Consider the following 17598-nt stretch of genomic DNA (forward strand, 5'->3'; position numbering starts at 1 on the left):
GCTAATAAACAAATGCCACAGGATCTCAGAAGGAAGCATTTCCAACTGGGAGTGAATTGATAATTCCTTTTGGTCTAGGACTTCAATCTGGATTTGAACTCCCACACTACAAACAAACTGCCCTCCCTCATTTGCAGTACCCTATGGTTATCTGGGCCTGGTTGGGCATGACAGTGGGATCTGTCCATCTGGCCTGATGCAAAAACCCAAGCCTTCAAAGCAGGGCACTCTTGCAATAAGCAGCTATCCTTTAGCTGCACAGCTCTGCAGAGGAAGGTCAGGGACAGATTCAACTCTGGGTACGTTAACAGCTACAGATGTCCACATTCCCTCTCAATAATGGCCTCAAACTGCTTTCAGCATCTGGAAAGCCTACCTAGAGGAAAGAGAGCTTTAAGTAGGATCACAGACAGAGCTACAGCATATGGGATCCCAAAGGTCAAACACACAGAGGCAATTCATCCATCTGTACGTTGTAGAGCCCAGGAATAGTCTGAAAGAGTCATCTTCAAGAAAGCTCTCTGGGCAGAAGGAAGGAGAGCCCAGACTCACAGGCACTGTGGGCTAGCTGACAGGAGATAGGCTAGTACACAGCACATTCAGTCCTGGTATGCTGGGACCATCCACTTCTTAGATGTTTTCTCCCTGACACTGGCAAAATTAAATATAATGTAAATGAAAACCAATAACTTCCCATTCCCCATTGGGCTGCAGCATCAAAAATAAACAGGTGAAAAAAGAATTGCACTTGTGATGCTGTTTCTAGGTGTCTACCACACATTCTATATCACAGATGGGTCCAAACAATATGGAATAAATAAAATTATAAATGCAGGCAGCTTCATAAACAGCCAGAATCCCATACCTCTCTGTTTACTGAGCTGTAGTTCAGGAAGAAAACAAAAAATCTCTAAAGGTAAGGTTTAATCTGCATGTTTTGCCAAGAAACAACTACACCACATACTCAAAACAGTAATGAAATAATTACAGTGGGGATCGACAGTAGGGGAGACTGACCTTATGGTTTTACACTCAAACAAGTGTAAAATATGACAAGGTGATTATTTTATAGCTCAAAAAGAGCACTCACCACCAGCCAACAGTCTGAGTCTCTGGTAGAGAAAGAGCTGGCTTGGGGATGTGCTTGAGCCTGCGATTTACAAATCTTCTTGTTAATTTACAGCTTTCATTTGCATAATTGATTACATTTAAGCAACGGGGATTTTTTTGTTTGCTCCAAGTTAGCCAGTGTTTGCTCCTGGAGCCGCTTATGCATCCAAGGCAGAACACAAAGTATAATTAATAAATAAATAAATAGCAAGGCAAACACCTATTTTCCAGATTTAGAGGTTGATCTGCACGGGGCAGGGGCATTTTGAGGTTTTAGCATGTGCATCCTGGGATGAAATGTTCAGGATCCCTGACAGAAACCCCAGCAAAGCGTTCCCAAGGCTGCAAACTCATTATTCTTCCTCTTGGTCTGCCTTCTACACCACATCAACTCCCACCTCATAGGCTTCCTGCCCAAATGCAGGGAAGTGGGTTGCTGTAAGAAATATAGCTTCTTTATCTGCTAAGATTTGCTTCTGATAAGTCTGTATTTATGTAATGTAAAGGAAAAAAAAAAAAAAAACAGCCAAGAAAACCTGAATGTTCACAGTGTTTCATCGAGAAATTACTGGTTGGTTCCACAAAGCCTGGTCCTCAACCAGCAGCCTCCTGAGCTAAAAACAGGATGCAAAGAAGACACAGCTGTGAGAGGTAGACTGAGTTTTGCAAAATTTAGAGGGTTAAGGGATCAGGTGATACATCAAGGAAAACACAGACCAGCTTTAGGCAACCTAAACATAAAATTCTCCATGTTTTCAAATCTATGGTTCTTATTTTACAATACAAGGCCACTGAATGCTAATTGTTTAAAACCCTTCACCTCAATGCCACTAGAAGCAGAATATTTAGCCTTTTAGTTACGGTGGCATTTTGTAGATTGTCTCAGTCTTGCTGTTGTTGATGAAATGGAAAGAGATGCCTAAACTCTGATCTCCAAATAGAAGACCTTTCTAAATGCATCTTCCAACTCTCCTTGTTAGGAATTAATTGAGAATTGCAAGGCAAGGTCAGAAAGCAGCTTTTTTCAGTCTGCATTAAGAAATGTATTCTGGTGACAGCCATGCCAGGAGGCAAATAAATCAAATGGGGGGAAAAACCGTAATTGAAACCAAAAACTTGCTCTTTTTGCAGTTCTTACAATATTAGGGGGGCATTCTCTCAACTCCTGAATGCTCAAAGATGGTAAGATCAACCATTATAAGAAAAAAAGTATGTTTTATCACAGCATCTGTTTCACCAGAAATACAAAGAATCAATTTTAGCGGGTAAAAATAGATTGAAAAATTGCAAATATTAAAAATAAAAATCAAAGAGCACAACCAGCATTACAAAGATGTATCTAGGATTCATTCAGGGAAGATTAAAGAAAAACTGACTACTGTTTTTGACACATTAGAATCCTAGACATAAACAAAAGCACCTGTTTATGTAAGCACCAAGCCCTTCTTAATCAATTCATCAAGCACTGAATTTAAAGCACACATTTAGCCTACCTGGCGTCTTGTAGTGGTTTCAGAACGATGGTAGGAAGCATAGCCAAAGAATCCATTAGAAATCGCATCATGCAGTCCATAATATTAATCTTAAAGTCAATGCTTTCTCATGCATTTCTACAGAAATCTGCTGTTAAGTAAACGTAATATGCACTTGCTCAAAGATTGCTTGTTAGTGGGGAAGAAAACATGTGCACTCAAAATACATAATTTAAAAAACAGCTCCCATAAAGTCATGTTAAAAGAGATCTGTGATACCCTAACAGGCATAAAGAAATCTTTCTCATACACATCTTAAATTCACACACAATTAAAAAAGAGAAATCTGCTCTTGTGTTCCTACTGGGAAAGTCCCTGCACTGAAATAAAGGTGATTATTTGCAGACCATGGCTGTTCTCCAATACGGGCAAAGTTAACTGGATTTGTTTTAAGTAAATAACTCAATATATCATCCAAACAGCATGTGTCATTGAAGCATCTAAAAGATCACTTCTCTTTGTAATGTAATTTGGGGGGGGGGGGGGTGTGCTAGTATTTTTTGAATATTTCATTGGACAGCATATCTACACACAGTAGTTTCCCTCGAGAGTTTCCCACTAACAGCTCTGTGTGTCTCTACACACGGCCACGTTCAGCCTCCTGCACTGTCGATATCGCCATGAAAGCTGAGTCTGCAGACTGTAGGCTGCTAGACAAGCCTGATGATAGCAAAACACAGAGGAGATTCCTCAGCACTACTGAGGAGCCGCTGGATAAATGGCACGAGCTTCTATTAGCGGACAATTACCACCACCCAAACCCCATTAAGGACAGAGATTGCTATCAACTTCTCACGAATTATCCTCCAACACATCCAGGAAAGTGTCAAACCCCACCAACTTTTCCTCTTGCCTGAAATTACTGCCTTGCAGAAAGCTGGGTGCTATTTCCTCTTACAGCTGGGGAGGAAGGCTGGCGAGCTTCCTAGCTTTTCAGGGATCGGAATAGTATAACCCAGAAAACTTGAGACAGCATGTGCTGAGTACAGGACCCACTGCAGCCACCTGCTGCCCCACACCACGAGCACACCCACACATAACGTGGCTCTGCTGGGCTTCATTCCTAGAGACACCCGTGTCCTGGAAAGCAGGTATTCCCTCCTCCTGCACAGCCGAGGGACCTCCCTGCAGCCCTCTCCTCACAAGGCTGATCTCCATGAAGAAGCTGTATGTCTCCTAATGGGGCTGAGGCATCCTGGGGACAGCCATGGAAGAGGGGAGAGGATTCTAACAGCCCAGAAGCTGCATTTCTCCGTCCTACAAAATCCTCTCTCTCCCTGTCTCCTCCCCACTTGGACCACAGGATCATTTGAAAGCACCAAGCAAAAGTCCTAAGAAATTGAGCTATGCAGAAGCATACCCTTCTATCCTCATAAGGCCTTATCAGTCAGATAACTCCAGGATGGGAGGAAGGGAGCACAGTGAGGAAGAGACTAGAAGAGGAAAACTGTTGACAAAAAAAGCTGTATCTAAATATCATATAACAAAACCTAATCCCCACAATGAATCCTTTCCCAAATGTATCAGCAGCCCACTTCTGTCGCTATCACCACAAGGCTGTGAGCCTAAAACAAAAGCATCTTATCAGAGCAGCAATTAGCTGTGGTCACAGCAACAATGATCTTGTCCTCGTTTCTCTAACAAGCTCCCACTGGAGTTGAAACGAGGCAACCTAAGGGAGGGAGTCTCACTCGATATGCTTTTTTTAATTTTTATTTTTAAATCGAGGTTTAAAGCCATTTCACTCATTCAAGTTCAGGGTGCTATTATCATTCATTTCCTTGGATGTAGGACCAGGCTGTTATTGCATAACTGCCAGGAAAAGAAAAAAAGACAAGCAGCAGCAACACTCACAGCCCGCTTTCCTTTCGCACTCCTCCAAGCAAGTCTGCCAGGAGCTGTATTGACCAGGGCGCTCTATCAGCCTCTCCCCGTTTTCACCCCAGGTCTTATGGTACCCTAAAATATTTAGGGGTCGAATTATTAATTGAATGGGAGAGATTTCTAGCAGAGGTGGACACTGTAGGAGCCGGGAGGGGACCTGCCACTCTGGCTATCTTTGCTCTCCTAGGACCTCAGGAGCGAAAACAACCTCCAATGGCACTTGAAGTTTCCCAACTTATATTCATTAGTGGAAAGGATTCACTGCTTATCGTGGGGTCATGCTAGTTCTCTAGGAGAATAACAGGGATGCTAAGAAATCCAACAGCATCAAAAATTGAGTGTCAAAACCCCAATGAAATCTTCTATTTAAATTGTGTGCATCCCCATGGAGATGAGGTTTTTCCTTTTTCCCGCAGGTGCTCCGATCCGTTCCACTCGCGCTCAGGGAGCCCCAGGCGGCAGCCCCAGCCCCGCAGGATGGGAGCTCCTCCATGGCAGGATGTTTACATAGTAAGTCAAAAGGCACCGAGTAACCATGTGGGAAACTCCGCTCTCTCCCTCCAGTGTCCAAGATAACCACCCTGCTGGGCCAATGCCGAGCAGCACTTGCAATGGCTCTTGGCGCCGCTATCCCCCCCAAGCCCCTCGGGAAGCGGGGATGAAGGCGGGCACAGCGGGGCACCGTCCCTTCCCTGAGGTGAGCGGCGGGCAGAGCCGCCCCACGCCCGCGGCACGACACCGCCCTGAGCCCAGCCTGAAGGGCACCGCAGCGCCCCGGCCCTGCGCGGGGGGCTTACCTTCCGCACCCCGCCGAAGCCGTGCTCCGCCGCCACCCGCTCGGCCTCCGCCTGGCCCCCGTCGTGCAGCTCCACCAAGAAATGGTTGGTGTAGACGGCTCCGCGGGCCGGGGCGCCGAGGAAGTGCAGGAGGAGGAGGAGGAGGGAGCCCCGAAGCAGCGGCGGCCCCGGCGGCATGGCCCCGCGCTGCGCGCCCGCGGAGGCAGCCCGCCGGGCGGGCGGGCCAGAGGGGAAGCGCCCAAAAGATGGGAGGGGAGGAGGGCGGAAAAAAAAAAAAAAAAAAATAAATTAAAACAAACGAGCGCGGCAGAGGCGAGAGGAGAGCAGCGCGCAGAGCACCGGCCGGGCGGTGCGGATGCGGGCTCCGCGGCGGCCGAGGGGCAGCACCAGCCCAGGGGAAGGGGGGGGACGCGCCGCGCTGCCAATCATGGGGGGGAGGATCGCCCCGGCCCGCGGCTCCCGGAACGCTCCACACGCCTCCCCAACACCCCACCCACGCCTCACTCCCACCTTCCACAGTCCTGCCCCTACAAAGCCGCACCCCCCGAGTGCAGCGCGCAGCTGCCCCCTCCTACCTCCAGCCCGGCCGTGCCTCAGCCGGGGCTGAGGGGGAAGGTCGCTGAGGGGGGCAGGCACCCCGGAGCTGGAGCCCATACGCGGGTGGCTGTGGGGACAGGAGAACGAAAGACTTTGGCAAGAGGCTCACCGCCGGGGCCGGCACCCAGCTTTTCTCTTCGCCCCAGCGAGCACAAAATACCTGGAGTTCCCCCCAGACCTCCCGTTCTAGCCAGAACCCTGCGCCAGCTGCTCACAGGGCCATCAGCCACCTGTCCTTTATTCCTCTTTATACAAAAGCAAAGGGACAGGGAGGTGGTCAAGCAGTGATAGGGCAAAGCCAGAGGAAATCCTCAGGTCTCAGGGCTCCTCACCCTGCCCTGACTCCCAGTCTGTAGCGGCAGGATGCTCAGGAACACACAGGTGCCCAGGTTCCCTCAGCCATCCCCAGGCATGTGCCTGGGCCTTCCCTGCCCTGAGACAGCCGAGGATTGAGAGTGTTCCATGCCCTGGTGGGATTGCAGAGGTAGCAGCGCCTAAAAAGAATGGGAGCTCGGTTCTGTAATCTGCCATCTGAAAAACTATGATTGGAAAGGAGCGGTACAGATTATGCAAGTTTATGGTAAAGTATAGTTTAGCTTTCTCCCACCGATACATCTGTTAATTTGTCATACCAAAGGTTAATCCTTTGATGGATCCCTAAATGATCCCCTGGGAAAGACTTGGGACACAGAAAGCACAATCATCTTTAAAACAAACAAAATTATAGATTTACTGTAAACTGCCCAGCAAATGGTCAAATGGAGTACAGATGTTAAATAAATCAGGGGAAACAAAGGAAAACATCAAAAATCACAAACAAGGCTCTTCTTCCATTATCCTAAAATGCTTTAGAAAACAGCAGAAGAGCTGACCACATAATTGTGAATCCAAATGAGCGTTGGTTTGTCATGACAAATTATTGATTTCCTTCCTCTGGATAAAAGAAATCCCTATTCAAACAGAAAGGAAATGGCAACTTGAAGCCTAATCCAAAGCCCGGTTACATCAACAGAAGTGTTGTAAATGAATGACTGATGTTGAAAAAACATCAAACATGAGGGAAAGGTAAAACATGAGAAATGCCACAGTAGAGAAAGAAAACAGCTTTGAAGTCTCATTAAGAGGTAAGTATTAATGTTGGTAGAATTCAGCTTTTAGATGCTTGTTCTGAGATAGTTATTAAAAACAGCTCTATATATTATTACTTTAAACCAAGTTGTTTGTTTTCACCAATAGTCAGCAACAACTCTCCTTACAGTATCTTTCCAGTATTAAAGCATTTCCAGGTAACTTGGGGCCTGTGAGCTGCTGGGTCAGAAACACCCACTGGTGACTGCTTGACAGCCAGTGGAGGTCCTACTGGTTCCCATCCACAGCTGTTCCTTGGTATCAGAAACAAAAGGAATATAAAAGTAAGGGAAAGGCATTTTAGGTATGTAAGTTTCTCTTTCCCCAGAGGTCTTCCCTCAGTTGACACGCCTCTTTTTATTCTATTCACAGAAAGGGGAACATCAATAACAAAGACAGTGGAGCAGCCCTCCTGGCTCCCTCTAACCAGCAAGGCAAGATCCTGCACACATTCAGAACTGAGGACCATAACACAGGTCTGGGTGAGGGGTGTGACTAAATAATTCGGTGTGCATGTTCTGACAGCCCCAGCTGCCACCTGTCAGTGCTGCTCTGCAAGCTGCTGCCATTGAAGGGACATTGCCAGCAAGGGAACAGCCACTGTCCATAGCTTGTAATCCTTGCAATGACAAGCTGTGATGGCTTTCTCTATGTGATGTTAAAAAATAATAAAAAATTTAAAATGGATTAGTTTAGGAAAGGCTGGTTTAAGAAGTACAGTCTAAACACCAAGAGAAGAAAACATCAAAAGCAGCAGTTTAAAGGAAAATAGTCATTGTGTTGATGAATACAGAAGTTTAAGACTAGACAGTACCACTGGGACTTCTAACCTAGTACTTTATGTTAAGTGTAGGGCTTATTGGCATTAATTCTTGCATCTGATCCGTAGTCCTTTTTTTTTCCTTTTTTCCTTAGCATACAAACATTGAATTAACAGTCAAGACTGATCTATTACAGCCACTGGGGAAATGTTTCAATGACTGCTTACAGTCATTTGTAAAAAGTTATATCTCTGCCTCCCTTTAAAATGCTGATCAGTCCTACATTGACTTCTAGTTTTTGTTCTTATTATGAATTTTTTCATGGAACTGCTGAACTATTATTTTCTCCAGATGAGTTTTGAGATTGTGATGATAAAGACATACAGTTAGCACTCCCTTGAATGTCTTCTTGTAAGGCATATTTCCCATCCCTTCAACCATTCCCATAAATATTTTTATTCCTTGAATTGCGAACTGTAGCTGCATCAGATGTTTTTAAAGCAGAGGTCAGGCCAGTCTTAAATGGATGTTACATCACAATTCAGATATTTTTTCAGCAGAGGTCAGGCCAGTGTTAAACTGATGTTACATCACAACTTTATTCTTACTGGTGCCCAGTCTTTCACTGGCTGAGGATTTCATTCAGCCTCCGTGCTGCTGAGCCTCCCTGATGTGCAGGGATGCTAATGCTGACTTGCAGATCCCTCATCCTCCCTGAGCCCTCTTCAGGCCTGCTGCTCTCTAGGACAGGTATCCTGCATGGCCAACAGTGTTTGTACCTAGATATTGATTACTCTGCTTGGTCAAAATACACATAATTTACCTGCATGGAGCTTTCCCAGCAATACAGATCACTCAGCACTAATCTCTTTCATGCTTTATGGCTTTCTTCTTTAACCTACTCACTTTATTAGTAAGGAGTTTATATTGATGTACTGGATTAGCAAGATTTTACAGAGATAATTTCTTGGCCTCAGTCCTTTGGAAACTCTGCAGAATCAAATCAACTCCAGCAATGATTCCCAGTTTGTAATTATACTTAAGGACCTAGCATTTAATCAGTTTTTAGTCTATGTCATAAAGGCCATTTTGATTTTTGTGTCCTATTTATTTACTGACATGTCACACAATATTAAGGGTCTCCCAGACACAAGCAATGTCATAGATACAATGGATCAAAAAAACTATAATTTTTTTCAATTTCATCAGGTAGTTCAATAAAAGAGACTAAGGTTCCCCCATAAATTCTGGCTTGTCTAACAGAAGGCAAATAAAAAACAATACTAGCTTTACCAGTGAAAACTACAACAGTGCTCTAAAAAAATGAAATTAGTTTAAAAATTCCAGTTCCCAAATGGATTGCTGACTACATTTTTAAACAACCATTAAATTTCTACAATTATTTAACAACACTTAAATGGCTTTCACTATGAGGTCAATGAAGTACTAACTTTAAAGGAGGTGTTTCTTTTCCTGGGGGCTGCACAGGATGTTGCCATGCCAAGAGACCATTATGTCAGGGGAAGTTGCAAGAACTCATTTCTTTGCTGTGGAAGTAAACACAGAATCCTAAGTCCAAGATTTACATTGCTTTCATCTTTAATCATTCATCCTAGCAGATGCATGAGCAGTAGTGCTCTGAAGAGCTGGAAACAGAATATTGCAATAATTGAATTTTGTGTTATGAGAGAACAAAAACACATAAGCATCCTCTGGCACAACTCCGAGTCTCCCTTAAACCTTTCTGAAGCTGTGAAGTGAGCATATATGCTTTCAGTGGACTCTGGAGCAGGCTCAAAGGTAATACCTACATTTAGAGGAACAGAAATGGGATTAAAAAGGCTTGAGAAGAGATTTCCAAAGAAAGGAATTGGATGCATAGTTTAAAAGGCCACAGTAGAAAGCAAGTGAAACAGTTTCATCTGACAATTTTATTTAGGACAGGGAATAATCAGACCTATATGAGTAAAAGCAAGAACTAGAGAATATAGAAGAATATAAAGTTTATATTGTCTGTGTACCAGGAACACAAGACAACATGCATAACTGAATGTACAGAATGAAGAGAATGGAGTGAAAGGCTATGAGGAAATGCCATGGGAGCTGAAAAATTCCCTGCTGGGTTGGTCACTACAGCTACAGGATCAAAGTCTCTTAAGGATTCTAGAAGCTCTCTAACAGTATATCCATGTGTTAGCACTGCTGTGGATCATCTTCTGACAGTGTATAAAAGCAAGTTTTAATTGGTTTGTTTTGATAATGAGCAGCATAGGTATGAGCAAAGCAAAGCAGAAACCACAGTAAATGAGTTCAGACAGCACAGCTACGATCCACTTTGGGCTGATTTGGTAATCAGCCATGACTGTCTTAAAGAGCATTTTCATCAAACACATCTAGGCCATTTTAGTACAATGATGGAAAGATGGATGTATGAGTTACTGCAGCAAAGCCAAGCATGATGAAGCCAAGCAACAGCAGTGTTTCTGTGTGGAGGTTCCAGACCAAAGAGTTGGGATACATTTATCTTAGATGACTTCAAGATCATTTTCCCTATTTAAAAATACTTCCCTGACCATTTTCATTGTTTTATCCAATCAAAATACTTTATTACTGTTACAAATATAGTAACAATGGCAGCATTATTTATAGGCAAAAGCTCCTGATCTGTTGCATGTTACGTTAAATGCTGTTACTGAAGAAAGAGGGCCACAGCAGGGACTCCTTCTATATCTATGATCTATATCTAAGCCCAGGAAGGTTAGCAGTTACCAGACATAGGAATTATGACCAAGGATAAAACATTTTGCACCATTACCACATTAAACTGCATGGATCTTTCAAAGTTAAAAAGACATGTGGAAACTGGGAGCCTATTCCACAGCTGCTAGTTACATAAACTTTAGGTTGCAGGCAGAATCTTTTCAATACACTTTTATCTATGCAAGTGTTTTACTGCCAAGTGTCAGAGTGAACATGTACTAATTTAGTGACATGATAATGCAGAGAGTAAAGAGTGTAGTTTTCAGCATCCATTGCCTGCAGGCCAGCAGGGCTGTGCAAAGAGAACAGGAGAAGGAAGGGTGTAATCACCTCTTCAAGCAGTTTGGGTTTTCTTTGATTTATTACTCCCAGACATAAGGACCAGAGGGGCTGTTAAGCAACATGGTACCTGACAGGGAAGTGAAAACTATTGAGATAACCAGTGAGTGTAATCTCCTACACTTAATGAGGGTACAATCCAAAATCACCAGAGAGAAACAGCTTACAGGTACAATACACATTTACTAAAGAGAAAAAAAAGCCCTTGAAAGAAGGGTTTGAGGTTAGGCCCGTGCTGAAAGCCTCAAGAGACTATGGCATGTACATGTCTGTTTGTTAATTAGGAATATGATTATCCATGCACAGAAGTTGTTTCCTGAATCTGACTCTTAGCTACTGCTTAATATGCACGTAGACAAATGTTCAGCTTAGGCAGCTATGGCAAAGAAGTATTAAAAGTAATGAAAATATGTGGTTCATTTATTTTAAAAGGATATGCTTGCCACTTTTGCCAGACTTGTTTGCTTTTTCTGCTCCTGAGTCTTTGTTGAAGACGGTCTGTCTGGAAAAATAATGCCTGTGCAAATGATCTTAGAGAATTAGAATTTCTCAGCAGAGCCAGTCTGGAGCAGATGGTCTCAGTGACATTTTAGAAGATAACAATGGGTGAGAGAAAGCTTCTAAGCAAGACCTGGAAATACTAGCATTAAAAAAAAACCAAACAAAACAAAACCAAAAGCCAACAAACATAGGGAAAAGTGTGCAAGAAATCCAAGATAAAAAGATGTCTGTTGACCATGGGAATTATTGGGCAAAGGAAAATGACTGGATATGTGGAGTTAGGGACAGAAAAAAAAGATTGAAAGTGGAATTCAAAACAAAACATCAAAAGATCCAGAAACTTGATCTCCAAGAAGTCCACCCACACAGGTGATGAAAGTTTCATCAATTACTAACCAATCTAACTTTGCTTCCAGAAGCTCCCAACTGTGTCTCACATTATTTACAGAAAGGCTGAGAAATAGAATGCAGTAATTACATTTTGTTCAACTTTCTGAGCCCTTGCAACTGATCATCCCCTGGACAGAGAGGAATCAGTGACAGCATACAGGTGGGGCATAAATAATAATGAGTTCTTCAACTTTGGTAGAACACTAATAGCGAACATTTGGCTCAAGCAACAAAACAAAGCAGCTGTCCCCAAAAATGCAATTTATTGCAATCATAACTCAGATGTGGTGTTGACAGCTCCATGACAATTTTTCAGGGTGTTTGATTAGTAATAAAAAGTGTTGAAAAATCTTGTATTTACTGTTTCCTTTTCATTTTAGACTTCATTCATTCATTCAAACATGTTATGCTCCACACAGAAGGTTTGATAATTTTTATCTTAGCAGTTAGCAGTCATCTATATGAAACATGGCATATCGTTGTTTTTTTTTTATTTCCATGCATTAAAATCTCAAGCTTTGCTTCCAACCAAAAATAACAACTCAGAAGAAAATCCATAATCCATTTTTTAGAATTTGACTTTAAAGAAAAACCAAGAGGAATGATCACAGAAAATTAGCTTATAAAGGTAAGACTGAAAATAAAACAAATAGTCCCCATCTGAGCTAAAAGCTCTCTATGAACAGACTTAATTTTGTGTTCATAAATTAGAGATGTGGCACCATATATCCAGATAAATATAGGTTTCTTTCAAGTTTAACTTTGAGATTTCAAGTTTCTGAAAGGCAAATTAAACTCTTCCACTACTAACTTTGCTCTACTTGTTGACAGGAAAAAAAAAACATATCACAACTTCTTTGTAGAAATATAAATTTGCTGGCACGTACAAAGTCTCAGTATTTTCTATTGTAAATTAAAGCTTTGCAGCCCATTGAGAAGTACAGGCAAATCCAAGTAAATTATCTCCACCATCTCTGCTGGGCAGCTTTGATCAACTTTCTCGAAATTCAGCTGCCAAGTACTGCCAGAGTTAAGGTGTTTGGTTAATGGCTGAGGTGAATTAGCCTGTGATCTTCCTAGTACTGATTTCACACACCTGCAGTTCACCTCCCACCCTGGAAAAGACTACAGACCAGCAGCTTTTCTTTCATGTCAGCAGGAATTAAAAGATAATCCACAAAATAGCTTAAAGCATCACGCCAAAATATCAGTTTTAAGTTAATAGATGTTTTCCCCGTTGAGATTCATTTTCTTCAGGATCTCTGCATAGCCACCTCTCCAGTTTTTTCATATTTGGATGCCTCATTCCCAGCCTCTGCCTCAAAAGCTTTTCCTAGAAACCAGTGGTGTTATTGCACCCCTGGTAGGGACTGAATCTGGAATGCAGGCACAACCTAAAAGCTGTGAAACAAAGCACAGAGGATGCTGCAGACAGAGACACTGGCTGGGGAGTCAGGAGAGTCAGTGTACCATGTACTGGCATGGTAAGATTGAGGCTGGGCTGCCACCACCCCCTACCCCAGCTCTCTGTCACCAGCTGTGCCACAGAAAGCAGTTTGCTAGAGGTTAGCAATGGGAAAGGCAAAGGGAGAAATGAAAACTCGGCTTTTTCCCTCCATCTCTCATCTGATGTAATCATTACTGAGACTGGACAAGGAAACTTAATTCCACTCAGAGGTTATGAAGTGCTTATGCAGTAGACAATAGCAATAAACAACCTTTTGTAAAGAAAAATGGAGGATTTTCTAAAAGCCAGGCCGTACAAAGCCCACTGAAATTCAGTGGGAGATGGATAACAAAGCTGTCTATTCTTTGAAATTCTCTGGCAGAAATAATTTTGTCTGAATTTTTAGCATGAAAACAAACACATCTATTCCTCCACCTTTGTTTCTGTAGTGCTGTCCTTTTCCAAATCATTAAGAAGTGTATGCATATTGTCATGTTAAGCAGTGTCATGTCTTCCTAAACAATTCACCAAAAAGCCACTACACAGTCTGAATTTAAAAAGCAAATTTTCAGTAAAGAAAAAAAAGAAAAAAATATGAAGAAGTAAATCACTAGGGAAAAAAAGCATTACTTGGCCCCTAAATACCTCTCCTATCATCATTCTGTTCACAAAGAAATGCATTACCTGCTACTATTTCTTCTGTGAGATAACTATAATGAACACAACAAAAGCATGTGCAGGCTGTGCTCAAGAATTAATTTCAAAACTCCTACAACAACCTGGTGTATGGCTACATTTTTATTTCACTTGTAGTAAATAAAGAAGCCTTAAGGAACAGATGAGAATGCAAGTCTTCAATAAACACCTTAATATGGGAAAACTCAAATTTATTTTTCTGTGTGGTTTGGGTGTCGTTTTGGTTTGTTTTTACATTGCTACATGACCAAATTGCAAAAAGTGAGAACCTATTTTCCATCACAACCACCATGCTGGCTTCAAGGTGGGGGGCCTTTGAGAGACTTCTCAATAGTTTTTAGATCCTTGCAATCCTTATCTCTTGATGGGAGCAGAGCTGCATCCGTGACTAAAAGGATATAAAAGTCAGGTTTTTAAGACAGGTTTGCCTTTGTACGTATATCTTACCCACTATTTATGATAAGACACTGGTCTTGGCAGAGCCATGGATCACTATTTTTAAAAAAGGAATGAGAGGGAGTATCTGGCTCTCCAAATGTAGATTGCTGTTTTGCCCAAAGGCTTGTTTTGGCAGATCCTTTTAGTTATATCCTGTTCAGGTTACTCTCAGGAGCAATCTCTTTGAGACATGGTGATACCTTCCATGAAGAAATTTAGCAGAAAGGTCACCAACATCGTGAAGGGCTTCAAGAAACAAAAATAGTCTCACTGGGAAATACATCCATTCTGTCTTCTTATGGAAGTACATAATGTAGAACTGTCCTAATAATTTTTTGTTCTGAAAGGGCCACAGTATTTCTTTGCAGATATTGAATACCTCTTTGTATGACCAGAAAATACAAAAATAAAAAGAAATCTGAAAAAAAAAAAAATAGGAACAATCAGAAAAATGAGCACTGGAAAAGGAAAACCTGAAATGTTCTATTTCCTATGCAACAATCATGGGTTTTATCAAATCATTGTATCTTTGTATAGACTCCTCTGTGTGATCACTGCCAAAACGTGGGACAAAGTACATCCTTATATTAAACTGATATAGGCTGAACAACACTGAAAAAAGGAATTTTTTTAATTTTTTTTTTTTTAATAAGGAACAGATGGTCACCTTATTCAAGCAGCTGTTGTGGGGGAAAAATGATTCACAATCAGGCATCAAAGGCTAAAAATGGTCAAATTCAGATGCACACCCTCCTGCTAAGAAATGGTATCAGCATCCAGCCACTAACTGATATAAGACAGGAGAAGTGGGGTGAGAAGGTTCCTCCTGGTCAGCTCTCCCTGCTGCTCTCAGTGAGATATGAGCCACAATTGCAAATCCAGGCTGGTGCTGAGCAAATCCTCTAACTATGCCTCAAGGTGATTTTTCTGATGTCCAAGTTTTATGCTAACAAGTGGAATTGCCAAAAAATTAAAGAAATAAAAAAACCTCTACAGCCTGCAAAAATTTAAATTTATTTATTTTGGGAGATTTAATTTTAGCACTAGGTGGCATTGCTTTAAATCTTTCAGTGCCTGTCTCCTGAGCTCTTTCCTGCATGGGTAATACTCTAACAGCTGGTGAAATACACAGGCCTCACTGAGGTGGCACCAGCCATGCTGCTCAAAACGTGCACAACGTGTCAGGCAATCTATACAAGAGATTTTGTTCTGACTTCAGTCTCAACTCTTCTGTTTACTACTGTAGAAATAAACACAGTCAATAACCAGATGCTCAGTTTCTCCAACTCAGCCTACTTCAAAGCTTCTATAAAGCAATGCTAGCACTGGTGTTTCTCCCCTTCACAGTCACCCTCTCAAATCTTTCTGCCAGGGCCAACACAGTGGGTTATAACTCATCTTCATTTGTTGCATGACAGCTGTAAGACCAGGGCTTTTTATCACTTCACTGCATACTGGGTTGACTCGTTGGCCTGTGGAATTTGAAAAAATATCTTTTAAAGTTGTTTTCTTTTTTTTTTTTTTTTTACTAGAACTATTGAGTTATATGTGAAAGCCATTAATGAAAAGTCTAGCAGCATAAGAGGAGTAAAAAGCATGGCTCTCTAAATATGAATAAAGTTTTCAAGAGCATGAAACTTATACAAGCCCTCAAACCTCCATTTTCAAGCAACCTTAGCAAAATGTGTCTCTAATTCCATTTTGAAAACTCCTGAAATCTCCTTCTGACTTCACCAACTAAATCTTAGGTACTGTGTCTGAGACTTTTGACCCAATGTACAGTAGTACTATATTCCAAGGAGGGTTTAAAGCTTCAAGGAGATAAAGTTTAACCAAGTCCAGAAATACAATGCTGAAATCCCATAGCCTGTAACAACCTAAAGCATAGACTGGGTAAAAAGAACTGTTTATGCACTTTATAATCTTTATAATGCACTTAAAATAAAGCAGGGTCTTGGAAAAGTGATTAGAACCTAGAACTCCTCACTCTCAGCTGAAGACCTCAGGCACTAGATAAATCATGACTTGTTCAGTTTTACCATTTCAAGAGGACAAGTGAGGACATTCAGCCCCTCACACAAGAAATTTGTGCATGTTTTCTATCTAAACTGCCTCATTTTCAGTTCTATTGATAGATTTTCTCTTCCTTTCCAAGACAAACCCTTTAATAAAATGTATTCTGAGGCCTGGGTGACACTGTCTGCTTTACTGATTTGTCAGGGTGATTTATATTTGCCTCTGTTTCAACAAATCAACAGAATTAAACCAGCAGCCATGACCCTTCCCATTTTCCTGAGCAACACCAAGAAGTCAGAACAGCTCTATGACCAGTGATGCTTCTGTTCAACAGATTTTATCCTGGGAATGATGTGATTAGTAACACTGAACACCACTGAGTTTTAGCAGAAATACATTCCAGCTTCTTTCAAATCATTTCAGGGCAAAGACAGAGTGCTGTTCAGTAGAGGAAAACAAGACAGTCAAACAAAAAGTAGCTATTATCACTTTCAGTACTCCATGGAGTTGATATCCAAAAGTGGAAGAATTAATATAAAACAACCTTTATCTCCTTTAGATTCTACCTTTTGTGCCTTCTCACGGCAACAAGCATGCACACAAGCAGCTCCAGCTCTGAGGAGCAAGACCCAGTCTCACAGAAGGGTGCCAAGGAGTCTTTCCCCACTGCATGATCCCATACAGCCTGAGCTTCATTCACCAGGTTCTCACACAATTGCCTGGAGTCTTTGTAACTGGGCAGGTGGAACCATTCAATCAGACTGATAACACTCATCCTTCCAAAGCACTTGAGCTCCAGGGATAAAAACAGTTTAGCGCTAATGGTAATTATTGTCTTTATTCTACAAAGGCCTTGAATACATACTGGGATGAAAAAAAAAAAAAAGGAATAAATGTTTCAGCTCTTTAACTGAATCAGTTTAGATAAAAATCAGTGAACTTCCCTTATTCTGGCTTCCATGAAAATGCATGCAAATTAGTTTCTGAACACTTTGGGAGGAGCAGGAAGAGCTGTGCTGTGCTCTGCTCAAGGTGCATGGCATACCAGTGTGCTCCCTGTCTGAGAGACACCACTGATGTCCTGATAAAACAAACCTGCTCCTCTCCCTTCTTCACTGGAACAAATTCCTTCATAGGTACAGCTGGAAAACAGCCCCTCCTTCATGAAGGGTAAAGGGTTCTATTTGTTTGGGGATTTTTTT

General features: G+C 41.9%; 1 protein-coding gene and 1 long non-coding RNA gene across 5 annotated transcripts in view; one reads left to right on the top strand and one right to left on the bottom strand.

Annotated features, from left to right (window-relative positions):
* PCSK2 (proprotein convertase subtilisin/kexin type 2) overlaps positions 1–17598 on the bottom strand; it is a 172404-nt gene that overhangs the window by 94934 nt on the left and 59872 nt on the right. The window contains exon 8 of one of the 4 annotated variants that reach the window (XM_086879275.1): positions 5324–5987. The exons of 2 other annotated variants lie outside the window; for them this stretch is intronic. In XM_086879275.1, coding sequence (XP_086735401.1) covers positions 5324–5500 — 177 coding nt within the window. In that variant the 5' untranslated portion in view covers positions 5501–5987. Of the gene's footprint in view, positions 1–2603; positions 3335–5323; positions 5988–17598 lie in introns of those variants that run through there. One more of the 4 variants, XM_086879280.1, reaches the window with a different exon arrangement.
* LOC111926500 (uncharacterized) lies at positions 5699–12153 on the top strand. The gene is made up of 2 exons (XR_002863002.2): positions 5699–6500; positions 7421–12153. It is a non-coding gene; the product is annotated as an uncharacterized LOC111926500 (long non-coding RNA).

The sequence above is a fragment of the Cyanistes caeruleus genome, chromosome 2 (assembly GCF_971803275.1).
Source record: "Cyanistes caeruleus chromosome 2, bCyaCae1.hap1.1, whole genome shotgun sequence".
NCBI lineage: Eukaryota > Metazoa > Chordata > Aves > Passeriformes > Paridae > Cyanistes > Cyanistes caeruleus.